Below are 27,667 nucleotides of genomic sequence, written 5' to 3'. Positions count from 1 at the left end.
CATTCAACTATTGAAAAATGATGACAAATATGCACTTATACAGTATTTTTCAGACAAGGATCTCACGTGACTTTATTAATGTAGTTAACTTACCTCCATATTACAGAAAGAGCAGTTAAATGTCTAGCCCAAAGTAACATAGTGAAACTGGCAGAAGGCAGGACAGGATGGCACCTTAGAGACTAACTTGCTCAGAAAGCTTAAGCTTTTGTAGGGGACAGCCAACTGGAAATAGAATCCAAAGATCCTAATGCAGCCTTACAGCTGCTGGTCCTGTTTTATCCAATAGCTTGATCATTAGTCTCCTCTTCTAGCCGTGGATAAACGCTTCAGAAAGAAGCAGAACAGATCCACAGGTTACAGAAAATTAAATGAATTTGTATAGGAATTGTTAACTGTCACAACCCAAAGTTGTGATTTTTTGTTTGTGTGCGCGCTTCGGCACTGCTAAATTATTTCCCGCCAATTTGTCGCTTTCTTTGCATGGTAGAGTTCTCTGCTGCAAGAGAGAACTCTGGTGCAGCGGGGGATTTCCCGCCGGATTGCAGCTTCTTTGCAGGGTGCATCTCTTTCTTGCATCGTAGTTATACACGTTGTAAAGAAGTTCCCACCATTTGTATTAGGATCCGCGCCATGTTATTGGCCGATTCCTAATTTAGGCACACGTGGCGGCTAGCGATTGGCTTGCTAGCCATACAAAAGGCTTGGGTCATTTCCACCCAAGTCGGAGGAGGGAGGACGAGAGAGATTCTGTGTGAAGATCTCCAAGCGCTGCGGACCTGACGCGCCTCCCCTAAGCAGGCAATAGAGACAATAGAACCGAGCCTACGGAGCTTTTCGCTTCTCGCCTCTCCCCGTCGCCGAGCGCAATCCTAGACGTATCCCTTTCCCATAACTTCGGACCCGTAGAGCCTAAGTAACTCCGGGGAAACTTTTCGAACCCGAACCCAACTTAACCGGACCCGCGGAGCCTAGCAAACTCCGTGGGAGCAATCGATTTGTCAGAGTCCTCCAACGAGGGTTCAAGCGGGAGCTGTGCCTGGAAACCTGTCCAGCCTACACCAATACCATCTTTGGGTGTAAGTAAACAATCTTTTCGATCAACCATTACACCTCCGTAACTAATTCTAACTCGCGTGCGCTAAACCGCCCCGCGGTTCTCTCCCGCCCTGCGTGCCCGGGCTGCTGGCCACAGCCTGAGTGCACCGAAGACGGGCCCGGTACGACCCCGGTTCGCTCCCAGCTCGCCCATGGCGGCCAGAATGGGATCGGAATCACCGCCGCACATGGCGACGAGGGCGGGATTGGGGCCCGGCCCGCACATTAACCAACTCTCTTTCCTTTTCAGGGTCAGGCTTGTAAGCGCCTGAGACATTGTACAAGACCCATATTATTAGGTGTGTGTTTTTTAACTCAGATACCATTACTCTGTTTTTCTTTGGAAAATCAAAGAAGCTAGTCTACTAAAATCTAGGCAAGTAATTCCCAGAGCCTGTGCCTGCCTAGCAGCTGTGTTTGGGACTTAGCATTCATCAGTCTCCAGTTGTAATTGTCAGCGTTTCTTTACTAATCAACTGCCTAGGCAGGAATTGTGCAGAAGTGGAAATGCAGAGCTGAGGCTTGGCCCATCTTGATCTTTAATAAGATACCCAACTTATGTAGCATGTGTTCCCCAGCAGGGCTGATTCGACAAAGTGTGCCCAGAGCAGTGTTGTACAAGCAGGAAGTGATCTTCCGCTTAGCTGACCTAACCTTTCAACTAGGGACCAGTTAAAGTGATCAAATCTGTGCCATCTCAGCAGCTCCCTGTAGCTGGGTGAGGATGTTTTCCTTCCTCAGGGCCTATTAGAAAAGTCTTTCCATCACAGAGAGAGGCCTAAAGTTCTTCCCATTGATTTTTGCCATCAAATTTTATAGAAAGCAGGCTCTGGTAACAAGGGTCTAGTCTGCATGACAGCTCACAACTGTGAGCCATCACGGACTTCGACAAAGTTCTTCATCGTGTTTTAAGTTGGGTTTTAATAAGACACAATCATGAACCAGCGTATCCACCATTTAGCAATAGACAGCTCCACAGCCCCCCGCAAAATAGAGGGAAAATCTTCACGTTGTATTTGTTTGCTGCTGCTGCTGAGGTGCCAGAGACTGCCCACCACCAGGCGGGGTTGGCGCCTGGGAAGCGTGCGGACCCGAGGGGTTGAGACCAGGGAGCGGGAGGCCGCTGACGGGCTTGTGGCAGGCGGTGGAAGGGGCGAGCTGGAGCGAGAGGTGCAGAAACCCTGCAGGGGGCAGGAGCCCAGCCCTGTGTTGCGCACCTCGGGTGCTGAGCCTGGCGCCCACGGCGGGGCTGGAGGAGCCTCGAGTCGGAGCCTTTTGCCCACCCTGAGGCGCCGGCGGGGCCCAGGCACAGCCGTGCGTTGCGGTGCGGGCCACGCAGCTCTTCTCCCGCCGCTCAGCACCCGCAGGGCCCGGCCGGGCCCGGGCCGGAGCGGGGCGCGCGCTTCCCCGCGGGGCTTTCCCTGCGGGCAGCGCGGGGCCGGCGGGGCGGGCGAGCACAGCGGCCCCTCGCGGGCCCAGCCCCATTGGCCGTCGCCGCCCGCTCCCGGCCTCCCATTTGCCGCCGGCGCCGCCCGTCAGCCCCGGCGGAGCCGCCCCAGCCCCAGCCCCAGCCCCGCGCACTCTGCCCGCCACAGGTAGCGGCGCCGCGTGGGCTCGGGCTCGGGCTCGGCTCTGCCGCCGCCCCGCGCTGCCCAGCCCCGCCCCGGGCCATGGGCCCCGCGCCTTTGTCTCCCGCGTGAGCGCCCCGCGCCGGCGCCTTTGTGCTGCGGGAGCGGAGCGGAGCGGAGCCGAGCCGGCGACATGGACGTGACCATCTCGGAGCTGCTGGAGCTCTTCCTGCGCGGGCCGCTGGTCACCTGGGTGAGTGCGCCCCGCCGCACGGACAGCGCCGCGCCGCGCCGCGCCCAGCTCCGGGTGCCCGGCTGCTCCGGGGCGGCCTGGAGGGAGGGCGCGGGACCGCGGGCAAGTTGCGGGTGGGGGCGGTAGGGGCCGGGTGCCCGCTCACACGCCCGCGACGTGTCCGCCCCGACAGGTGAAGACGTTCGGGCCCCTGGGCAACGAGAGCCAAGATAGACTGAGCATGTACATGGACCTGGTGGACGGCGTCTTCCTGAACAAGATCATGCTGCAAATGTAAGTGGGCGAAAATGCGCGACTTTCCTGAGGTCCAACTTTAAACCGAGTTGGCCACAACGGCAAGCCCGTCTCGGCTGTCGGTCCTACTCAGTAGGCCCTTCGGCATCCTGAGGGCAGGTGAATGAAGGGGCTCCTGCTTTGGGAAATGCTGCGTGGTTTTTCTTGTGTAGTCTTGGGAGCCGACTCAACCGCCATTAAAACCTTTTGGGTGTCTGGTATAACTTGCAGAGGTGGGTGGGACGTGTGCTGAACGGGTGAGAGAAAATGTCACTTCCTCAGTTTTGATCAGTCTATTTGAAATTGGCTGCAAAAAAGTTGAAAAAAGTAAATGAATGTTTTTTTTTTCCTCTAGTTGTTTTTCTGTTTGTAAGGCCCCTGGGAAGGTACCTTTCAGTATAGATGAGGAAATGAAATTTCATCTCATGAAACTTTAATGTAGTCAGGGTGCCACTTTACTGAAGAGTAGCATCTGAAGCAGGTTCAAATAAAGTTTCCGATAGTATAACTTTTTCATTTCAGAGGAAGGTTTATCATGTCACATTAACAGTATAAATAAGAGACATCAATATTTTGGTCTGGAAAAGCAGACCATTTAATTTATCTAGCTTGTTTTCTTACTTTTATGTGAGCACTTGGTAAAAAGTTTGCAGTGCTAATCTAGTTTTGACCACATCCTTTCCTGTTGCTGAATTTATCGCGTGCATGTTCTGACAACCTGTCATAAGGTTTTTTCTATTTGGCTCTGGGCATACAGAATACATTTAAGATAAGGAATTTATATGGAAAAAAAGTTTTACCGTTAAGGGCAGGATTTTCAACAGCTGTCAGTACTGACCACACTGCTCTCACTGAATTGAACTACTATTGACTTCTAAAGTTAGGCCAGCATTTAGCACCTAAATGCTCCCCTAAACTTGTTGTTGGGAGCTTATTATTTTCTGAAAGTGACTTGAGAGTCTGTGCACACATCTTCCCACTCAAGGTATGTGCTATGAAATTTGTGGCAGGGGTTGCTTCATCTCTTGTTTGCCAGTGGCAGGAACAGACTTGATGGTACTTTGATCAGACCCAGTATGGCAGTCCTTATGTTCCTGAGCCAACTGGATGTGCTATCTCAAAAGCGAGCTGAATCCTTTCTGGGTCGTGCATTACTAACAATGAAGATTCTGCACATGGAATTTAGTTCCCAGTTCTGCTGTAGTCATGGCTACGTGAGTCGGAATAGAATTTGGCTTCTCCTGAGTACAGTCTTGCTGCAGCATTAATTGAAGTATAAAATGAGTAAAATCTTATTTGAGATGATTCCAGAAGGAAATCCTTTGTCACTTTTCAGAACAGCACCACTCCAAACAGAATTTACAGGAGTAGAGCCCAAACAATACTGTTAAAATGACCTGAACTGTGTGGGAGTGGTAGAAGATTTTGGTTCTTGTCTCTCTTTCTGAGAAGAATTGCCTTGCCAAGCAAATAGAGCACTGTAGCGGTAATGGACCTGCAGTGACAATAACTAAGTAGACTAACAGGAAACAATAATTTAAGGAAATTGTTGGTAAAAAATAGAAGATTTGGTGTATTTAAAGATATGAGGCACATCCAGATGTGTGTGGATGTTTGGTTCCCCGGGGGCAAGTAGCAGCAGCGCACCTTGTGCCACTGCTACTTGTTCCTGGGGAACACCCATGCCACATGTGCTCTGATGCCTGGCAAGTTGATCTGAGTGGTGTAGAGGAGGCTGAGGTCAGCACTGGGCTGGCCCCACAAGCCTTGCCTGGTCCTGGGGGCCTCCTGGGGCTGCAGCTGTTGCGATTCTGCTGTACGGAGCCTGGCTGGCAGCTGCACCATGGCTCTGAGTGGCCCAGCTCTGCTTTTTAGCAGCACGCACTGGCCAAATATGCATTGCACCATTTTGTTTTGTTTTTCTGTGGGGGTTTTTTGACTCCTGAATATCCTGGTGGAGCATGCACTTGGGCAGTGCACCCTTGCAGCACAGAGAACACTAGACTGTGTGGTATGTGGCACTGCAAACACATTTGCAGTGCCACATACCACACAACCACACTTGTCTGGATGTGCCCGATTAGAACAGTCTTAAAGTCTATTTAAAATAAACCCATAATCTCAGCTGCTGACATTTCTTATTTTTCAGTGGCAGGACTTCATCAGCCACTGAAATGCAGCCACCTCTAGGGTGGTTACATATAACTATTCACTGGTATTTTGGAAAAGGTGGTGAACAATAACATTTGAAATTGCAGAGGTTAAAGGATTGTGGCTGATTGCATGTAGTTACATGCATGCAGGTACATTAGTTAGCATGTGGTCAGGATACCAAGCGTACTCGTGTGAAAAGTGTCATGGCATTTTTATTGACAACAAACAGTCCAGCCCTTCATTTTAAATGACTGCAGTGCCAGCATTACCATGGAACATGTAGGTGGGGGAACACTAGCATGCTGTAAGTTTTGGACTAAGAAACTCCTCTTTTTGATTAAATGTAGCAGAAAGGGCTTTCTTTTTCCTTTTATAGGTGACTTTGGCAAAGCTCTTCTAGTGGTACCTTAGAAGCAAGCAACAAAGGCTTCCTAGTGAGTGCCCAAGACTTTATAACTTAGGAAAGAGCACTGTTGCATTTATGTACATGCAGCCCAGAAAGCTGCTATCTGACCTTCACTCTTAGTCAATCTTTGGAATTCACAATGCAATTACTGCTTGCCTGTAAATCAGGCAAGCCTTTCTAAGGGTGTTTCTGCCCTACAAAGCTTTCAGTATAGCAAAATAAATGTTTTAGAAATGCTTGCTCATCAGTTCTTCAAGCTCTGTCAAGGGCTGGTTTTAAATGCTTGGTTTAAGGTCCTTTCATGCAGAGGTTGTCAAGGTCTTGGACAAACTTGATAGTATACTATGTGCCATACTATACTTTGAACATGCATATAGAGGATGTAATATAGTAAAGAGCTGGAGTCCTTTTGTTAGACAGGTGTCTGATCAATCAGGTAATTCTTTCCTTGTCGATTTTATTTGAAATTGTTCAGCCTTCAGGCAAAATAACCTGTTGACAGAGGTGTCTGAACACAAACAACACAGGCATGTGACTTCACACTTTAATGTCAGTTAGAGTTTTAGGATTTTTTATGTTCTCATGTAATTGAAACCTTTATCGTTTTACTGTAGCTAAACAGACTGGTCTTGGTGAGCAAGTAGTTTTCACAAGTGAAGACTTAACACACACAATTTTGCCATAAGTTGAGGCTGCAGCTGTAGATACGTAGGTGACTGTTGACCTCTGGTTCATGGTGTACACACAAGAGGTCTAGTTAGATGTGTCCGCATGTGGCTAATAAGTAGAGGTCTCCCTAAGTTGGAGGCAGACACCTGATTTTGCAGGGAAATTGCGGGACCAGCTTCCATTTCTGTGGGCTGATCGCCCACGCCACGCCTCTGGCTAAGGGATTCTGGTGGTCCCACCCCTTGCCGCAGATTGGCTGCAAGGGCTGTCTGTCATGTGGCCCCATCCCTTGCTGCTGATTGGTTGCATCAGGCAGCCCTCTTAGCCAATCAGCAGTGAGGGTGGCAGCCATCTTGGGTTCCCCTTCGTGTGGCCACCCTCCCTGGTGGGCTGCACAGCCGGATCACGGTGCCTACAGATACTTTCAGTAGGTTTTTTTTATTTTATTGAGATTTTGTGGGCAAAGCCAGACTTTGCAATTTTCATAAAATCCATGAAAGTGCAATTTTGGTAGGCCCCTATTGATAAGTCTAATTCGGCAATGACACAGTTGTTACAAGTTTCACAGATCCATATGTTGTTTGAATTGGAGTCCAAATTTACAGCATGCTGCTTTATTTTATTTCACTTTGCTTCCATCCTCTGGATCAAAGCTACTTCATGTTGAGTTGCACCCAGTGCAGGTGCTCCCTCCAGATTGGATGGGGTTCTGTGCGCTCCTCCCAGCTTTTTATGTTGATGTTGAGCAACTTCATATCATTTTTACATACATTGTTGTACCACCACAGAAAGTGACCGCGCTTTCTAGAGCTGTCTCGAATCTCGCTATACAACATATTCGTGGGGATATGGTCTCCTCCTGTTCTCCTGATATAGCCAATTCATTGCAGCCTCCTTTTCTTGATAGTAGTTTCTAAATATGTCAGTTCTGCACACTCCAGTACCTCTGTGTTTTGTGTTCTGTCTTCCCACTTTATTTTCAAGATTTTTTGCAGACATCTCATGTAGAAGCTGTTCAGTCTCTTGATATGCATAGCACAGTGTTGTTCAACCTTTTTTCATTTGGAGATCCCTAAAACATTTTGAATGGAAGTGCAGACCCCTTTGGAAATTTTAAATGGAGGTGCAGATCCCTTTGACTTGTAAGTGTGGGCATTCACTTGCTTTTGATTGATCATAGTCATCTTTTGCAGACCCCTTAGACATAGTCTGCAGACCCCCAGGGGTCCATGGGCCACAAGTTGAAAACCACTGACTTAGCATATATAGTATATGCTTCTGAACATTAAAGCAGGGATGACAGCACACAAATCTCATAGATTTGCATCTTCACATTAGCTCGGTGGGCAAAATATGGCCTGTGGGCTGTATCCAGCCCACCAGTTGATTCTGTCAGGAGTCTGAGGAGGGAGGGCTGTGTCCCATTCTACTGTGCTCTGTTACAGCCAGTCTGGGCCAGGCCCTACAGCAGACACTCCTTTTTCTCCCACCCCCAACCTGGTTTCCTGTTGGCGGTGCAGCTGTGCAGTCTTGGCACTGCAGCTGCTAGCAGTTGGGCCCATACAGGACAGGGGTACAATGCAGCGTGCTGGCCCACCTGCCCACCTGCAGTGATGAGCTGCTGCTGCCACAGCACCACTGAAAGGAGAGTCGGTGCCAGCCATGGGGGGGGGAGGGAGAAAGGAGGAGGGGGCTTGGCCGAGGGCAGCCACCTCTGACCTTCCCAGTTGCATGGCAGCAGAGGTTCATTGCAGTGGGAGGAATGGGTGCTTGACATGCTATGTAGCTCCCTGTCCCATGCAGGCCTGGCTGTAGCGGTAGTGATGCAAGAACTGTTCAGCACCATGAAAAAAGTGGGGTGGAAGGGGAGGGGGAGGCAGAGACAGAGGAGTCTGAGCACTGCCTGGCTTGGCCTCAGTTGCAGTGGAGCAGAGTGGCACAGGGCAGAGCCCTCCCTCAGGCTCCTAGCAGCAGCTGGTCAGCCGGATAAGATCAGTTGGCATCTCCCCAGCCCCTCCTCGCATATTGCCCCCCTTCCATGGCCCTCAACAGCTCACCAAAACTTAAGTGGCCCTCCAGCCCAAATAATTGCCAACCCCTGCTTTAGCTGATAGTTTGCTATTATTCCATGCATGCTATAGATACTTTATTTTTAAAAAAATCATCCTGTCAAGTAGGGTCTAAGGTCAGTTTGTTGCTCAGAGGTTTGGGTCAGGAGTACAGCTGGACTCAGTGAGCTTTTGATTGCTGGACAAATGTAGAGCTGTGACTAAGCTGAGCAGGCTCCACTTATACCATGAGGCTGTGGTTTTTAAATACAGTGGCCGTATTGTGCCCCGTGCACCATCTGGCATATTGGAGAGTCCATGAAGGACCACAGTAGTGTTTTTGACTTCAAGGATGCATGTTGAATGGCTCAGACATCCTCATGGCAACTATACCATCCTTGCAAGATCTTTGGTGTCTTTCCTTTTTCTTGCCTGTCCAGGTCTTCCAGCTGTAGGAAAGGGGGTAAGGTTAGGGCTCTATTTTCACTCCCATCCTTTTTAGACGGCTAATATCCACAAAAAGGCTAGAAGGAAGTAGAATCTGTGTTTGCAGGCATATGAAATTGAGCCATTGTGTGCGCTATTCTACATGCTCAGGCAACAGTTGACCATAGCCTAGTTCAGTATGCAGTGCTCTATCCTGTGCGAACATCTCCACATCTTTTCAGATGCTTCCAAGAAATGCCAAGCACCTGCTTTGTTGGGCATTGTGGTGACCGTCTGACTCAGGAACCCATCTCATTTTAATAAGTGACTGATGTACTTGGTCCCACTGAAAGTCACTGAGACTTGGATTATGCTCCCAAATCATTTTTTCAAAATATAGCAGCGGTGTTGGAGTGCTAAGTGGAGCAATGGAACCTTTAAAAAGCTGGGCTTAATTATTTTTGTTATAGACAGGCTTCTGCTCCTGTCCTAGAGTGTAGCATACCATAACCTAAGCATGCATGATGGATAGGATGAAGCCATACTTCTGTTTTTGTATCTATTATCGTTAAAAATCAATGTTACAGTCTTTGACCATGTTGTGCTAAAGGGTAAAACAGTGAACGTATGGTGTTTGAGGCTGCTTATTCCATAATTTGTTAGTATAAGGACAGAACTTCTGGATTTCCTCTGAGTGTACTTACCTTAAACCAGCATTCTTCTTAGTAGGGAAATTTCAAAGAAGTTTTTTTGAGCTGTGGCTTTTTACAAGCAGTTGGCTGCCACTTTCTGGTATGAAATGGGCACATGATGGCACAGAGCTGAGTGCCTTGAGTATAGTGATTGCTGCTGTGGCAGGAATATGTTTTAGTATAAGCATATTGCTTAACGCTTTAACTTCTTACAGAAGATCCTTATTGGGAAGTGGTGGTCTCTAAATAGTTGCATGGTGACTTTTAAAATACTAATGCTATACAGCTGGACTGGAGCATTTGGTAAATAGCCACAATATATATACTAGGAATAAATTTCACAGAAGCCGAACTTGCCATAAATGAACGTGCTTTTTCAATTTCAAGTGCAGTTTTCGGATTGTATAGTATTGGCAACTTAGATATTTTTTGCCACCTCCACACGTGTGATAGGAACATCAAATATGATTGTGGACTTGATGTTGCTTTTAGGGTGCAGCAAACAGCTATTTATAGTTGGGAGAGTGTTATTGAGAAACACATCTCTAGTACTATTTAAAGTATTTGAACTGAATATTTGAATATTTATTTTGCAGTCTGTCAGGCCATTATTTAGTGTTTGATTCAGCCCTCCTTGGCTTCAGCCATTGTATACTAAAGAAGAGGAAGTCTGAAAGATATGACACCAGTACCTCTTCTCTGGTGTTTTCAGTTAAGTGAATTACTTCCAGGAACAAAGTGCAAGCAAAAGACTACAGGAGATTCCCATTGGCAACACTACTAATATCTGGTATATTTGATTGATTTTAACACTTGATAAACCTCTGACGCAATTGGAGGACTTCCTTCTTATTTGTACCACTTATTTGCTAAAAATTACTTAAGCAAGGCTTGTCATTTCAAATTAAGAAAATAACCTTTTCATGTAATTCATAATCTGTTTTAACTGGTGCCTTGTCTCTTATGCTGTTTTCCAAACAGGTTCTTGGTACTGTCAACCCAAGAATTGTGAGAGTGACTTAATTGCAAAGTTTAAAAAAAAAAAAAATAGCTGTTGGTTCTTTCTTTTTTTATCTTTAGGTGTCACTTGGGTCATATTTTCAGGCTTTGCTCTACATCACCTGGCTTCCCACCTTTTGTTTAAAAATTGGGAATTGAGATTCTAATGTATTCATATGCCTTCAAGAACAGAGCTTTAAACAAAACATCAGATATCCAAGGACTTAAGTTAGAATTGGGAAGTGCAGACCAGGGATTCCCAACTCATTCATATTGTGGGCTATGTTTTAATACACCAGTTCTCAGGGGCCACTTGTTTACCAGTGTATGAGATACAGGTTGTTTTCCACAATCTGTTGCAAAAGCTGCTTTTAATACAATTCAGTACTACCTGGAAACAAGAAAGGGAGCTGATTATGATATCTTTTGTAAGTGGTTCATTGTCCTTGGTTTGTGACCCTGAGTCTTGAGCTAATTAAGAAAAAATATTTCTATGGATTTTGCCTCTTATTGCGCAGCTTATTCAACCTCTCGCTGTCATTGAACATTGTTTACCCTCCCTGGCGTGACTCCAGTTATTGTTATTATAGGTCAAGGTTTACCTTTTAGTGTGGTATTTTGAATATGCTGTGTTCTCCACCCTTTATCGCTTTGCTTTACTTTTCTTTTTTTTCCCTGTATTGAGTTCGTTTCCCCTAGGATTTCTTGTATCACCTTCCTTCCCCCCTTTCTTTTCAAAGTTCAGCCATTCTATCATGTTGTGATTTATCTACCCTTCCTTCCTTGCCTTCCCTAACTGCACATCTGAATGTACCCACGTGTATTGCATGGAATCCTTCTTTCACAGGTTAATTTCTGGTTCATTTCAGCAGGAATGGGCAATGGAGTGCTTCACTGCCTCTTGCCCTTGAGATCCAATAGCAGACCCCAAACTGCTTTGTTTCAGACTTTCTGATCCTTCCTCCCCTTTGATTGTCCCTGGATTGCTGTGGTTCTGCACTTACTTTTGGGTATCAGACGTAGAAGCCAGCCCATTCGCCCACCCTTTTCATATCCAGGCAGCCAAGGGTGACTGTGGTTTTTAAACTCTAGTGAACAAGAAGGTGGGAGCAGTGGCAGCAGGACAAGCTACCTTTTCTGCTAAAAGCAACACGCTCATACCAGACACGGGTGTTGAGTAAAGACAGTGTACTTTAAAAGCTCATTTCAAATACCAAAATTACGTAGCAGATTTTTTGAAGGTGCTGTGAACACCTGGCATTCTTAGGTGCTCATCCCACTACTAATTGGGCCAAGAAACAGAGCTGGGTAATGCCAGGAAAACCTAGTTTTCAGGAACCAGTCATTATCTCCAATAATAGCTCTCTGATTTTGCCTGTTCATCTTCTGTTGTATACCTTTATTCATCTATTCATAAATGTTAGGGTCGGAAGGGACCTCAATCGATCATCGAGTCCGACCCCCTGCATAGGCAGGAAAGAGTGCTGGGTTTAGATGACCCCAGATGTCTATCTAACCTCCTCTTGAAGACCCCCAGGGTAGGGGAGAGCACCACCCCCTTTGGGAGCCCATTGCAGACCTTGGCCACTCTTAAGTGTGAAGAAGTTCTTTCTAATGTCCAGTCTAAATGCTTTAGTATCAGCATTTCCATTTATTATACAGTAAGGATTAATATTTCGTAAAAGTCTTCTGTGGCGACAAGCTGAAAAGCTAAGAGGCATTATTGTTTTGGTAGAAGGAGCTGGTTAACTTCCATCAGGTGTTTTTGAGTCACATTGTCATTCCTTGTGTATCAGACTGATAGAATTACAAGTATAAAAGATAAGCACCTGTCAATATCAGTACTTCTTTCTTTGTTTTATTATGACAGGATGCCATACAGCCAAAACCAGTGTCTTTCTCTTCCTGATCATAGACTTTAACTTAATGGACACTGGCTGCTTGATAGTAGCACAGTACTGTAATGCAGAGAGAGACTAGTACACATGGAAACAAATGAACTTCAGGCTACCCCTTCAGTCTGGTCAGCTTCACTGCTGCACATTTCTTCCTTTTTTTTTTTTTTAGCTTCCCAATTTACAGTAATGATCTTGAACACGCATGCTAAGTATCCAGCTTTTTTCAGAATTGGACTGTGTGTCAATGTCTTTTTAGAGATTTCATCAGGCTGGCTGATCTCTATATAAAATGCAGTAGTCTTGACATGGAGAATCCAAACCCCAGTGCAGCTCACAAATCCTATATTTGTCTTGTGGTGCTGCCTAGACACTTAATCGGTCTAAATAAGTACTTGTATGACCTATTGAGCCTAATGGCACCCTGCACTTGGGTGTTTCTATGGTGTCTGGATATGTACTACCTGTGTTCATTGCAACAAAGAACTGACATGGTTTTGCTTACAAAAAAAAAGCTTAACTTCTTGGGATACATACTTAAATTTTCAAATATTTTTAAAAATAGTAGATCAGTTTCCCTTTTACGTGTCAAAATCTGAATTCAGGCTTTTTTCTGGAAGAGTTCTTATTACCTTCACTAACAGCCAAAGCAGAGCACTGCAGGCTGATACCTATGTTGTGTAGGAGTTTGATAACATTCTTTTATAGAGGAAGTGTATGATATTTCACTAACGGATTAGCAGATAAAAGTTGTCGGTTCCCTTTTAAGATAAATTGAGGTGTATACATATTAATGTGTATGTTCAGATTTGTTAAGCATTTGGGTTTTTTTTCATACTAGAGGTTCAGGGCTTGTATTCTCTTTTTTTTTTATCAGAGTCTAGCTTTCCTCCTCCTCAATTCATGTACCTTTGTTTACATTGCAGTTGTACCTAGAAGTCCCAGTCAGCATCCCTCTATACTGTTCATCTATAAAACATAAGGCAGTATAAGGCTTCAGTTGGCAATCTGATTTGACCAGATGGGCAGCAGAGAAGCAGAAAGAGAAAAAAACAAAACTACTTTAGTCTGTTTGTCTGTTTAAAAGAACACCAGAAACCTACAGCACTTATCTTTATAGACCACCAAAGTCTGTCTATAGTAATCTCACCTAAACCTCTCTAAACTGTCAGGTTTTAACTGTTGCCTCTATGTTGTGCCTGACCTGTATAACTTGTGTCTAAATGAGCTTAAGCGCTTTTCATCATGGACTGTATTCTGTGTATAGACACAACTTAAGTATGCTTCTTGATTCATGGGTGGATCGTGGTGGTGGCATGCTGTTGCCTGAAAGAGATGGAGCATCTTGAATTGCCTGGTAGGATTGCTTAAAATGAGCTACCTGGGATGGTTCTGAGCAAGGTGCCAAACTGTCTTCCTGTTGCTGCACAGATGCAAAGGCAATGTTAAGTTGTTGGTGTGCATTGTAAGTTTGTATTTAATGTAGTGAAATATTTTCTATTTGGATGTTTAAGAGACCCCCTTTGTGTTGCTGTAATGTTTAAGGCATACAATTGATTGAGTACTCAATAACTAACTTTTTTTTTTTTGGCAGAGATCCTCGGCCAACCAACCAGCGTGTTAACAAACACATCAACAATGACATCAACCTCCGAGTCCAGAACCTTACCATCTTAGTCAGAAACATCAAGACTTACTATCAGGTGTGTCTTCTTGCTTTCTTTGCTTTTATTGGTACTTTGCGATAGTTGTAGTGTTTCTTTGCTAGTACAGAAGCTGGTGGTCTGTTTAAAGAAGCCTCCCACAGGAAATTCGGAGGAAATTGTGTTTGTGTAAAAACATGTTCAGCCTTTATAGCCAGTCCTCTGTGATAGTGATACAATAAACTTCTGCAGTGGCTCATGAGTGGTTTTTCAAAGCAAAAGACAAGATGGAATTTGAAAGATACTGTAGTTGTTTATACCACTGTGTAGCTAGTCAGCCCTTATCCATGTTTTTTAAAATGGTAGTGCTGTTCTATAATTTTATTTAAAACAGGTAACCCTGCTTGAAACAGGTTGATTATAGAAAACTTGGTCTCTGGAGAAAATTTTCTAATTTGTAAAGACATGTTGGAAAATAAATCCATCTGTTAAAAAAATAATAGCAATTTATGACTTTTTATAAGTTTGCAGGACAGACTTCTCATTGTCATGCACTTGTTTAGAAGTGCCAAAGGATTCAGTTGTTCTTTTGAGCATCCCTTGTAACATGACAGTCCTGAATATCTTGTGAGTACTCCAGTTTCCTGTGTGTAGTATTCTTATTGCATCCTTTTGAATTTACTGCGTGACTAAGAATCTAATGGCCCAGTCCATGGAGTGCTGAGAACCCTAAAGTCAATTTGTGCAAATAATTTGGCCCTCTGGGCAGACAGATTGGGTATGGGAGAAAAGAAATGTGATTCAGAATTGGGTAGCATATCTGGATCCTGGTTGCTTCTGGGCTGTCTTTGTTGTAATCATAAAGTTTGGCACAACTGTTCTGTATTGTAGAATCACAGGAAAACTAGGCTGGAAGAGACTCTAGAATATCATAGAGCCAAACCCTGCCCAAAAAAGCTGTCTGAAGCATCCTAGATATACTTGTTTTGCTGTTATTTTTAACAGGGAGAAGTAGCTGAGGCTGCTGGTGGAAAACTTAATAAAGACTTTTTTTCTGTATTTGAAAGAGGAAACATACCACTGCTTTGTAGACTACTAGTATATCTCACTAGCTGAGCCGTGGGCATAAGCAATTTGTAAACAATATAGTAGCAGGAAATTAATTATTTTGAGTCCATTCATGAAAATCTGCCGTTATAACAAGGTTAATACATTTTAATACTCTTGCATCTGCATGTTACATGTAAAGAACTTGTTTTTCCCTGTTACATCAAGGTCTTTGGGACAAATCCAAAGCCTCATTGCCAACAAAGGAGAGATTTCCTTTTAAATAACATAACATGGCCTTCAACTCCTATTAATTTGGGTGGAGTTAAAGTCTATCTGTGTAGTAACCATGCTTTCTATATGTGATTGACACCAAGAGAGTCTTGTCACCTCTGCTGTAATGGCTCTTGTTCTTTGAAGAATTGCTTGAATTAAAAAAAAAAAAAAAAAAAATCTAGCTAGTGGTTCTCAACCTTCTGAGACTGAAGACTATGACTTGTGAATTGAGCAGCACCCCATTTTGAAAACTATTTGTGATAGTTCTTGCCTTCTTGTAGAGGGGCCAGGTAGTGGGGGCAGGACAGTGGCCAGGCAGGGAGGACCCATGCCCTCATAGCACCCCAGAAGGTCCTGGCACCCTGGCTGAGAATCACTGACTTAATGTAAAAGCTGCATTAACTGGTATTTTAGTAACCGGCACACTCTACTGACAGGAATTTCTGGCCGGCCGGCCGGCCGGATGCAGGGTGGGGGTGGTGAAGATCACATGCGGCAGCCACCACCCTGTGCTGCCGCTGCTCCATGTGCGGCTGCCACCACCCCCAATTCCCACTCCACGTCTGGCTGAAAACCCCTGCCTCAGGTAACTGGCATTTTTAGATTGCCGGCACCCCCCATTCCCCACTCATGCCAGATAACAGAGCTTTTACTGTATATCATTTTAATTAAATGATGGCTGGCTGTTCCAGTGTTTTGCCAAGGCAGCTCATGTAAGTAGTTCAAGGTGTATTGGAGAATTTTGCCATCTGAAACTCTTCGTGAAAATTATTGAAAAAAGCCTTCCATTTTTTACCCTGCTGGAATTCTTAAGTGACCTGAATTTATGGTTATGACAGTCAAATAATGTAATTTAATAGCTAGGAGCCTAGTGTGTGGCTGAGAACATCTAGTCAATTGCAGTGACAGTCTGGAAGTGAGAGGTGAGGTTCCTGACAAACAATAGAAGAATGAACTGCTGCTCCCTCAGAGGGAAACAAAAGCTTAAAAATACCATATTGGCCTTGGTGCTTTTACTAAATCTAGTCTATCGCTAGTTCTCTATTTAGTTGGGGGAGTGTTTCTGAAGGGGACCAAGGGTGATGTTCCGGTATGATTTTATCATCAAACAAAGGGCAGTGGTAGATGATGTGAATCCAAAGGGTGCTTTTATTCTTCTTTCTTTCTTTTTTTTTTGGTCTTTAGAACAGTTTTTGGTGCTTTAGTCCCTGCCTCTGTGTAAGAAGTTGCCAGTAGCTATGAAAATGACACAATTTTTTTTTTTTTTTTAATTATCACTCAAGTAGCTCAAAACCAGTTTGGCTTTTTGGCTTCTGACAAATGTTAAATAAAATATGTTCAATATGGTTGATCTCTTGTTAAAGAAAGCTTTGCTTTGGTGTCTGGCAATATTCTTTTGAAAGGAGAAGTGAGCTTGAACCAAAACTTTGGATCCAAATGCCCTTTTCAGTAGTAGGAGCAAACCTGGATCTGAACTTTGAAGCTCTGTCTCTGTGACAGGCCTCCTGGCTATTGGGGAAGTTTGGATCTGGATCTGATCTCTGTGGCTTGGACCCATGTCTCATCATTTTTTTTACTGGACATAAGTGGGAAGGGTAAATGCATGAAAGGAACCTTACCTGCCTCTCATCAACCTTGATCTCCAAGGGCTGTAAAAAGTGCTTTCCATTAAGGTTGCATTAAAGTTGTTGCAGTAAAATGGAGAAAAACTTTGACAGCTTTTATGATGAGAGAATTTTGCTTCTGATATTTTGAATGGAAATGTATAAGAATCAATTGCCAACGGTGGCAGGTAGAGTCTCTGCATTTCCCACTGTCTGAGCAGCCACACTTTCACAGGCTCTCTGCTAGTGGTCCATGAGAGACCTTATCTCTTGAAATAAAGCAATGTAATCATTCTGTTCTGGGATTTCTCACGTATTAAAGAGTATATGTTACTAATTCCATTTAATGAACATCGTGGCATTGGTTAGCAGGAGAAGCTGCTGATCATTAACTTTTTGAACTGTGATAATACCTTGGGAAGTTTGTGTGAAATTTGTTCACTGTGTCAGTGCTGTGTGTGTGAGTTTCTTGCTAGTATGTGAACAAGTTAGTTGGAAGCTGGTCCCTTAATATTTGCTTTCAGGTATAAGATGGCTCAGCAAAACCAGGCCCAGTCTACTGACTGTAACTAATCCATGCAGAAGTTGATGAAAGGATTTCTGGAGAGCTGGGTGGCTCAGGTTGCTGGAAGCTATTTGTTTCATTTGTTGGTGCACACCTTATAGTTTGGTCATGGGTAAATTATTTTCCCACTGTCATTGCTGTCCAGCTTACAAAGAGCAAACTTCCCCCAGTTCACCTCCTAGTGAACATGCATGCATGGTCTTTCTGTTGAGATTCGCAAGCAAAGAATGGTAATACAGAACCAAATCCTTGCAATTCCAAAGCCCCTCTTTTTACCAGGAAATTCACCTGTTGCCAGCAGAAGCAGTTCCAGGCAGTGGGTTGTCTCAGCTGGGCTGAACCGACTCGAGGTGATTCAGAAATTACTCGTTCGTCAGGGCTGGCTGGTGAATAGAGAGGCTGACAAGGCTTAATGGTTGCAAAAAACTTTACTTACATCGCGGGTGGCTGCGACGGAAATGGTTCAGTCGTCTGGACAACAATGTGAGTTGCTCCAGCTGGCGAGGCCAATGCCAGTAAACTCGTCCGTAATTCAAGCCGGCGGGAAAAGGGTACGTCTGGGACTGCGTTCAGCGACGGGAAGAAGGATCGATAGGTGATCAGTCTATCGATCAGCTAGCCGCAAGTCGGATCTCTAAGAGGCACTCTGCAGCGTGCTCAAAGCTCTTCGACTTGAGCGGAAGTCGTACTAGTTTTTAAACGGCCAGCAAGCCAATTACTGGCCGCCACGTGTGAATAATTTAGCACTAGCCAATTGCGGGGCACGAATTTGCATCCGAATGGCGGGAACTCTTTGCACCGTGCGTTTCTGTGCTGCAAAGAGAATGCATCCTGCAAAGACAGCTGCAAAGTGGCGGGAACTCTCTCCTGCACGCAGGTTCTTTATGCAGCAAAAACCCTCGCTGTGCAAGAGGCTCTCGTGTGTCAAGAAAATTCCATAGTGCCAAGGCACCAAACTCATTGGGTTATGACATGGGTAAAGTTAAGTTGCCATGGAAAAACAGTTAAAGTGCAAAGACTGACAGATCCAAGACATGTTCAGCATCATTACAATAACCAGAGTTGGCCTTGGTTCATAGTAAATCATCTTGGCCTTATCTTTTCTTAACAATTTTCTTTTAAATTCTCACAGTATTACTAGGAGCCCTAATGTGGACTAATTACTTGCATCTTTGCCAAGGTGTCATGTAGCCCTACTTTGATCAGTCAGTTGACATTTAAAAAATGGCTGACCCCAGCCAGTCTGTTAGTGCTGCTATGATTGCTAGTATGATGGTCTAGCTGCACTGTAGAGAGGATAATGGGCAGAGAATGTGCAACATTCCAGGATGTAGACCCGACCCTTCCCTAAGCTGTAGGAAGCAGTGGAGGGCTGTGCATGTTAGGACAGTCAGTATTAGTGCAGCCAGTGTTCCACAGTATGTATAGATGGTGCCTATAAAGCTTTGGAGTAGTTACTTGGAATAGGCCTGGAGTAGCTGACAGGGTAGACTGGAGAAAACTGGGAGAAGCAGTGTTGAGCATCAGCACCTGGGTCCAACACATTTCCTGGGCACTGAAATTTACTCTAAGCTCTGTTTGAAAAACTGGAAGCAACTGAAGGAAAGTTTTCAATATGCTAGATTCCTAACCTTTAGAAATGCCAGTCATTGCTCAAATCACACATACCACATTAAAAAATCCCTGTAGTTTGCATAAAAACTTGGGTTTGTGGGAAGAAAAAAAATGAACGTTATCATCACTTGGCTAGTGCTTGTGTGGGTTCTGAGGCTGCATATAAAGAATGTGGATTGGGAATGCCATTGGAAGAAGCATTGCCTGTGTGGTCACTGCAGTATTTTGCTGCTTATAGTTCTCGTAGCTGTGGCCATGAAATCCATAGTTTACTAGTTTCATAGTAGCTAGGGTCAGGAGGGACCTGAACAGATCATCTAACCTGACCCCCCTGCCACAGGCAGGAATGAATGCTGGGTTTACAAGATACCAGACAGGTGATCATCCAACCTCCTCTTGAATTTGCCCAAGGTAGGGGCGAGGACCACTTCCCTGGGAAGTTGGTTCCAGATTTTGGCCACCCTAACTGTGAAATACTGCCTCCTGATCTCTAACCTAAACCTATTCTCCATCAGCTTATTACCATTGTTCCTTGTCACCCCAGGTGGTGCTGGGGAGAAAAGGGCTCTACCTATTTGCTTTTGATTTCCCCTGATGAGTTTGTAGACAGCCACCAGGTCCCCCCTCAGCCTCCTCTTGCTGAGGCTGAACAGGTTCAGGTCCCTCAGTCTCTCCTCGTAGGGCCTGTCCTGCTGCCCTCTCACCAAGTGGGTGGCCCTCCTCTGAACCCTCTCCAGGCTGGCCGCATCCCTTTTGAAGTGCGGCGCCCAGTACTGGACGCAGTACTCCAACTGCGGTCTGACCAAAGTCACATAGAGGGGGAGTATCACCTCTCTGGACCAGCTTGAGATGCACTTTTGGATGAATGACAAGGTATGGCTGGCCTTGCTGGCAGCGGTCTGGCATTGGCAGCTCATGTTCATCTTCGAGTCAGTAATGACTCCAAGATCCCTTTCCACCTCTGTGCTTTCAAGATGGGAACTCCCCAGCCTGTATGTATGCTGTGGATCCCTTCTCCCAAGGTTCAGCACCCTGCATTTGTCTATGTTGAACCCCATCCTGTTCTCATCTGCCCACTTTTGGAGTCAGTGTAAATCTATTTGCAGCCTCTCTGTCCCTTCAAGTGTGTCCACCTCGCCCCACATCTTAGTGTCATCAACAGACTTGGACAGAGTGCTTTCCACCCCCTCGTCCAAGTCGTTGATGAAGATGTTAAACGGTGCGGGCCTGAGGACTGAGCCCTGGGGTACCCCACTGCTCACATCTCACCAGATTGAGTACAACCCGTCCACCACTACTCTCTGGGTGCACCCCATCAGCCAATTTTTTTACCCATCCTTGGAAGATTGTTTCATGTTTCTAAGTGGGTTGGAAATACTGCTTCATTTTAAAAGTTTGCTATTAAAACAATTGTGGAACCAGTTTCACTCTCTTAAGTGTCTTATGTCTCTTCGGTAAACTCCAACTCTCAAGTTAGTGTTGGGGGAAGTAAATATGGAGTCTTTCACCAAAGGACTTGGAACCAAGATTTATTTGTGTGTACACATTTCATATTGCTGTAAATCCTACTTACCCCTCCAAAACTGACTTGGCAAAACTGAGGAGGAATGGTGATGGGTTGGATAAGAGTGCCTGGCTTTTAGGATACATTCTTCTCATTCATCCTTACTTTGCTGCTCAACATCTAATACAAAGCAAAGAAAATCCCTGGACTTTTGGGGTTTTTTAAACCAGGAAGTGAAATAATGTCATCACAGATGCACAGCTGTAAGGAGGTGCTTGGACATGGACTTTAGCACAGGTAGATGCCATAATATCCATCCGTTTATCTAAGGACAGTTGCATTAAAATACAGGATGTTTTCAGAAAATGTTGTGGCTGTAGATTGGGCCAAGAACTGGTGCAACACTTCAGTGGCACCCAAACTAGGAAACAACCTTGCTCTGTTTTTGGTTCCAGCTTGTATTCGAAGCAGCAGATGTAGAATTTTCTGTTACAGTTAGTTCAAATTCCAAGTCCCAGATTTGGATACAAGTTCTGAAGCTGGGGCTGTCTATCTGCTGAAAGTATTTTTTTTAATGGTAAACCACATCCCTTTGGGTAAACTTAAATCTCTCTTCTAGTAGAAAGGGCAGCTCAGGTAGATTGACACAACCTTCTTTATTGAGCAACAAAACCATAAGCATAAATCTACACTTACCAGTAACACTCATAAGGAACATATTTCCTTTAGCCAAAATGAACCTAGCAGATCTGGAGAAACTCCATTTCCTCCTGCATAGGGAATCAGTTTTACACATGCATTTTGGTCCTCCTATTTGTTTCTTGGGATTATTGTTTAGGTACCTCTTCTGTTAAATAGGCCTCTGTAGAATTGTAATTCTTAAATGCTGTCACATTCTAATGGTTTTTCAAGCTGTTTATCAATTTGTGAACACAGTGGATTTTTTTTCATCTTCCATTGTAGAATCTAAGGTTATTAAGCACAGAATTTCTCTCAGACCAATACATCAGAAGTTTAAACAGAAAAATTCTCTCTTACAAATTCACTCAAACTACTTTAACTTCATGAATCTATCAATATCTTCTCCAAGCAGTATAGGACTGAGAGCACAATTTGTTCGTAATATAGATTTATCACCTGAATTGTTTTCCCCTTTGTAATTTTGAGCACTAAGGTGCCCCTCAAAGGTGGGTCAAAGGACATTGCCATCTATACACATGACAGAGCTCTGCTAATTAGCATGCATTAGAACAGACTTGATTAATAAAGTTTGCTGAGAGTCTGCTGGGGCGTGCTGATTGGTGTGCTCCAGCAGCCTTCATGTCACACACATTCAGCATCCCAGCGTTTCAAACTGATGGCGGGGTCACTCTATCTAAAGCTCATCAAGCCACAATGAGCTTTAAACTAAAGCATCTCTCAGAGCCTCTCTAATTAAAGCTCCCCCCTTCTACCTCAGAGCATGTGTATAGACTCCCATAATGTTGTACCTGTGATGGTCCAGGGTAGGGGTGCACTGATAAAGATTTTGGGGGCTGATACCAGTAGTCAATATTTAAGAAGGCATATTGGCTGATGCTGATCCAATTTCTGATACAGCTGCATGCAGTTGGTAAGTCTGTTGTGGAGGGAGGGAAGAGGCATGGTGGGGGCAGGAGTTAGGCACTGCTCAGCTGAGTTGGGGCGGGGCACGGGACAGAGCCGCAGCTCATTGGGGTGGTGGAAGCGGCTCCCGTCACTGCATGCACCCCGGGAGGGCATGGGGGGTCGTGTGCCTCCAGATCAGCACAGGGTGGGCTACAGCTGTGAGCTGGAGCCAGGCCTGTACTGGGCTCTTCTTGGCAGCAGTGCTGGGGGGGGGGGGGGGGGCTACAGAGGGGGCTTCAGCCACCCCAAATTTTGCTCCTCTCCCCCCAGTGCTGCTCCCAGTGCCACTGCCACCCATCCAATAAAAGAAGTAGCTATTCATGGGGCGCGGACTGTCTTCTGCTGGGCTTCTGATATGCCTAACACAATGGAGCCTCTGCCACCCACAATTTTGATCAGATTTTCTTTTATACACATTTTCTTTATGCTGTGGTTACGAATTGTATGGTATGTAATATTGATATTATAGAGGCATTCAAATATTGCAATGGTGGGTGCTAGGAAAGGGAATCCTTTCTATGGGTGATATTTTCTTTGTTATTGGCCAAATTTGTTTGTTATTTATTTGGGCAAAATCTTAGTCTTTCTGTGCCTCCGTTCCCTGTCTGCAAAATGGGGATATTAGCCCTAAACTTACTGTAGGGATAAAGCTGTCAAAGATTGTGAGATGCTCAAATATTATGTTGATAGGGACTGTATAAATAGGCACCTAGACAGGCTGCTCCTGTGTACCAGACAGAAAAGGTCTGATACCATATGGTGAGAATTATTCCATATGCACTTCTAGAAGATGATGATGTGTTGACTTTTCTCCCTTCCCCTCCCCCATCAGTAAAAAATCATCACTTTGGTGTCTAATCAGAGTAATTACAGATTATTTTAAGACCTGCTGTTTCATATGGTCCAAGGGGCTTGCTTTTGCATAAATGAGAATACTGCTATTGGGTTTCTAGCTGTGATTCTGGGATGCATTTAGCTGATGTATTGGATTATGTCTGAAGCCTTAATAGAGGGCTGATCTACAAGAGGCGCATTTTTTTTTCCCCCGGAGGCTTCGCATACATTTGAATCTTGAATGAAATAGCAACCTCAAACAGATGGAGAAGAATAGACTGGCTTGTAAACTACTTTATGGCCTGCAATTTCCTGGAGCTACAATGTAGGAAAAGGCAGAATAGACTGGCATGTGCCTATGTAGTCCTGTCTTTTATTTTGCTTAATAAGCTAGGAGGGTGTGAATTCATTGTGCAGACAAATGAAGAAACTGAGCTGAGAGAGAGGGGCCATGTCCCAAGATGTGTTTGTACAGTGACTAGCACAGTGGGGCCCAGACCCTAGTCTAGACCTTTGCATGCTACTGTAATAGAGATAGTAAAGGCTGATTAGAGAGAAGGCTAGGCTCCTGGCTGACTAGAAATTGCTTGGGGAAGAAGAGCTGTGTGGTGTGCAGCAGCTGCCCCTATTGTTCTGATCCATGGTTTTGATGGGCTTGTTTTTTCTAGCTCCTCATCAGAATTAGGGTCAAAGAGGCACTTTTTTCTGACAGCACAAGTAGGGTGGCAGGGTTAATTGCCTTGGGGTGGTCATCACCAAGATCTGGAGCACAGTGGTTGTTTGGAATAGAGGCTGCAGATGGTTCCTATGCTATTTGACATAGCTGCTCAGCACTCACTGAGCTGTGCTTGACTTTCACCCTTGATAATGTATCACTAACTAAAACTCTGATTTTGGTGCTCTGAATTATAGAAAGTTTCCACTGTGAGCTTTATATGGGAGAAAAAAAGGGGGAAGTCTAAGGTCTGTGCTCTAATTTGATTTTTTTGCCTGGTAAATTTATTTTAAGATCTTTACTTATTCCAGTATTAACCTCTTAAATAGTTGCTGCGTGACTTGCAACATTAAAACCACAAGGCATCTTGTTACATGAGCTTTTAACCACAAACAGTTGGGTACTAGACTTAAAGCGTATGTCACTGCATGTACACAACCTCACCAGACATTCTTGACTGTCCTGCTGCTTTGACGCAGGCAAAAATCTTACTTAAATCAGTTAGCGTTTTGCCTCAGTAGGGTTTGCAGGAATGGCTTTCAGGGAGCCTGCCAATTTCATCTCTGTTGAAAAATTGCCCATATGCTGTGTACAGCATATAATAGTTAAGAGACTTATTTTTGTTAAATTCTATTGTTCTGAATACCTCTGATTATAGCTACAACATCTGTAGCTCTACAGGTCTGCATTAGCTTGTTGCATTTCTGTAGTGGGTTCCATTCAATTTAGCTCTCTGCATACATGTATTTATTTTAAAGGGATGTCTATGTGAATTCCATGAATCTGCAAAACAGACCTTCTAACTGCATAGCAGTTTCCTAAATGTAGGCTTTCTGCTTTTCTTGGCAGAGCAAAAAGAGAGGTGATATTTTCTTGGGTATGTATATGTTCTGTTAATGAGTAACTTCCCATATAATCCAGGCACAAGATGTTGCTATATGTCAGCATGTAAATAAGTGATGTATGTTATGCCATGCTAGATCTGTTCTGTTTTGGAATTCTGGTTTCCATTCCATCCAGAATCTATCGTACGCAAGTAAGGGAATAAGGCCCTGATCTTGCAAGCTAATAACCCCTTCTGTGACTTTGGTAGGTTACTGAGTAAGCAAAGAGGTCTACTTGCATCTCTGACCTTGCAGGGTTGAGGGCCTATGTCTTTAGCTTCAGTAATACTTTTATTACTTTTTTTTTCCTTTGGGTGACTTTCTTTTTCCTTTGGTAATAAAAGTAAACTGCATGAAAATGGTGACTTTTTGACATAGTTTGTATCAGCACTATTTGGGAAAGGCATCTTGTTGCATGTATTAAACTGCAGGTTTGTCACCTAATAATCTAGAATCCAGAATGATGCAGTGGGTTCATTTGGGGTTTTAAAGAGAGGATTTTTAAAATAAACTCTTGTTTCATTTTAACTCAGAGAAGCAGCTGTGTAAACACTACATCTAGAGTTTCTCAGTTATTTGAGAACTACTGTTTTCACACAAGTTGAGTATGCGTGTGCTGGTGACTATTGAGTCTAATCGTATAGGGTGTTACAATCTAGATCCAGGAGCTAAGGAGTTAAGCTTTTAAATTCTGTCAGACGCTAATCTGGCCAGTAAAAGTCCCTAAATACGAATCTACTCAACAGACTGAAGTGGCCCCCATGGAGCTGTCACTGTCTGTCAGTTTAATAATTAGCATTATGAAAAGTCCCTGGATATTTATTTAATCTGCTTTTTAGAGTTTATAATAGCATGTATAGAGCCCATTAGATAATCTTGATAACTCTGAGAGATTGCCATTCCTTTTAAAAATCCAGTCTAACACTTGTAGGATGTAAAGTATCATAAATGTGTTTAAAAATGTAATCTGTTGAAGTTTTAAATACCATTAAAGTCTTTTAACTGCAGTAAATTCAGTTCTTTCTTCAGAAAACTGTATCTAAATTGTTGGATTTAATCTCTTTATGCTAAATGACTATTTTAAAAGGTTTGTCAAATGTACTTGCTTTAAGCTTTTAAAAGTGAAAAACAAATATTGTTCTGTCCATGGCAGCCCAAAAATGCCTTTTTTTAAGCTGTCCATATAGTAATACATGAAAAGTTCACCCACCAGCATGATATTTGGAATGGAATCTAGTATCCAACTGGTGTTCACTTGAAGATGTGCTTCTGTGTCACTTTGGTGCACTGTGTGTTAGAGGAAAGAGAGGGTCATATTGGGGTTAATGCATAGTTTATTTTGGAACAGCTGTGTTGCGGTAAGATTAAATGGCTGTAGTCCCATGAGAACCATAAGCATTACCATGTGAGAATGAAAATAGGTGAACTTCTCTTGGAAAAGTCTTGTATTTGAAACCAAAATTATTTATGTCTGTACTCCTTCAGAATATTAGCTATCTTAAAATCAAGTGCAGTTCAATCTTTATACTTAATTTGACTAATTAAATGTTTTGTTTTTAAAGTGGGTATTTGACCAGAAAAATCAATTTCAAAATGACTTGTTTCCTATATATATTCCATACCCATGTTTTCATGGTAGAAATTGGTTGGTTGGAGATCTTTACTACTGTTTATTCCCATAAGATTTCCAGAACTAATTAAGCTAAAACAGACCGAGATGGCTTATTTTTGGGATCACACACTCATTGGAATTCTTAATTAAGTTTAATTCATAGTATCTTTATTGAAAAACAAGGTAGAAATAAATAGACTGACTTCTTGATCCTATATTTTCTGTGGATGAGTACCATGGGCATATTTATATGAATAATTAAGCCTTTTAAGACTATTCATCATTCTTCAAAGCAGAGCTTCAGTATAACCCTTCCTATTTTTAAGGAGCTACCCTCTAGTGCAGAGGTTTCAAACATATGGCCCGTGGGCTGAATCTGAACATGCAACTGTATGATCTGCCCACAGGTCACTGAACCAACCCCATGTGCCAGCCCTGGCCCTGTGTACTGCATACAGGATGGGCCCAGTACCATGCATGCTGCAGGCAGCACAAGCCTGCACCCAGACCTCCTGTGCTGTGTGGAGCACTGGGTTCAGCCCATGGGCAATGCATGACCTGTGCTGGCCCTGGGGACCAAGTGGACAGTGAACCCTGGAGCTGGCCTGTGCTACCTGTTGCACATGGGGCTGGACCAGCTGAGCATACTGCATGCAGCACAGGGTGGGTTGCCATGGGGTGTGTACTCGATATGGCACTCCACCAGACCCGGAACCAGTGTGCAGGGCAGGTCAGTGGGGCATTGCATGGAGTGTAGCTCCTGGCCCAGGCCCATGCTATGTGCAGCTGGTTCAGCTCCATGTGCTGTGTGCAACTGGTTGGCTCCAGGGTCCACTGTGCACACAGTTCCCAGGGCCAACACAGAGCATGTGGTGCTCACAGCATTCAGGCTCAGACCAGTACTGCATGCAGTACAGGGGGGCATTCCAGAATGTGGGCTGCAGACAGTGCCCCAAACTGACCCCCTGTGCAGTCTGCAGCACTGGTACATGAGGTGCACAAGCTGGACATGGAGCCACAGCCACTTCACTGGGGGTCATTCCTGGTCCAGCCCGCTGACTAGCTCAGGGATGCTCATCTGGCCCCACTGGCTGGATGAGTTTGACATCCCTGCTGTAGTGTAATTCATGTCTTCCAGTCATTTTTTGGATTTTGCCTTGAAAAGAAAATAAGTACACAATTAGGAATTTCCAGACTTTGAAAAACTGGAGCAGTATTGGAAGCTTTTCTCTTTGGTGTCA

General features: G+C 44.3%; 1 protein-coding gene across 3 annotated transcripts in view; it reads left to right on the top strand.

Moving 5' to 3' along the window:
• Nucleotides 1-2,676: 2,676 nt before the first annotated feature.
• CCDC88C (coiled-coil domain containing 88C) overlaps nt 2,677-27,667 on the top strand; it is a 143,224-nt gene continuing 118,233 nt past the window's right edge. For 2 of the 3 annotated variants that reach the window (XM_019481665.2, XM_014596443.3), the window contains exons 1-3: nt 2,677-2,919; nt 3,092-3,192; nt 14,076-14,184. In XM_019481665.2, the coding sequence (XP_019337210.2) occupies nt 2,860-2,919; nt 3,092-3,192; nt 14,076-14,184 (270 nt within the window). In that variant the 5' untranslated portion in view covers nt 2,677-2,859. The remainder of the gene's footprint in view (nt 2,920-3,091; nt 3,193-14,075; nt 14,185-27,667) is intronic. The other variant, XM_014596445.3, reaches the window with a different exon arrangement.

This window comes from Alligator mississippiensis, chromosome 2 (assembly GCF_030867095.1).
Source record: "Alligator mississippiensis isolate rAllMis1 chromosome 2, rAllMis1, whole genome shotgun sequence".
NCBI lineage: Eukaryota > Metazoa > Chordata > Crocodylia > Alligatoridae > Alligator > Alligator mississippiensis.
This window is presented reverse-complemented; position numbering and strand designations above follow the sequence as displayed.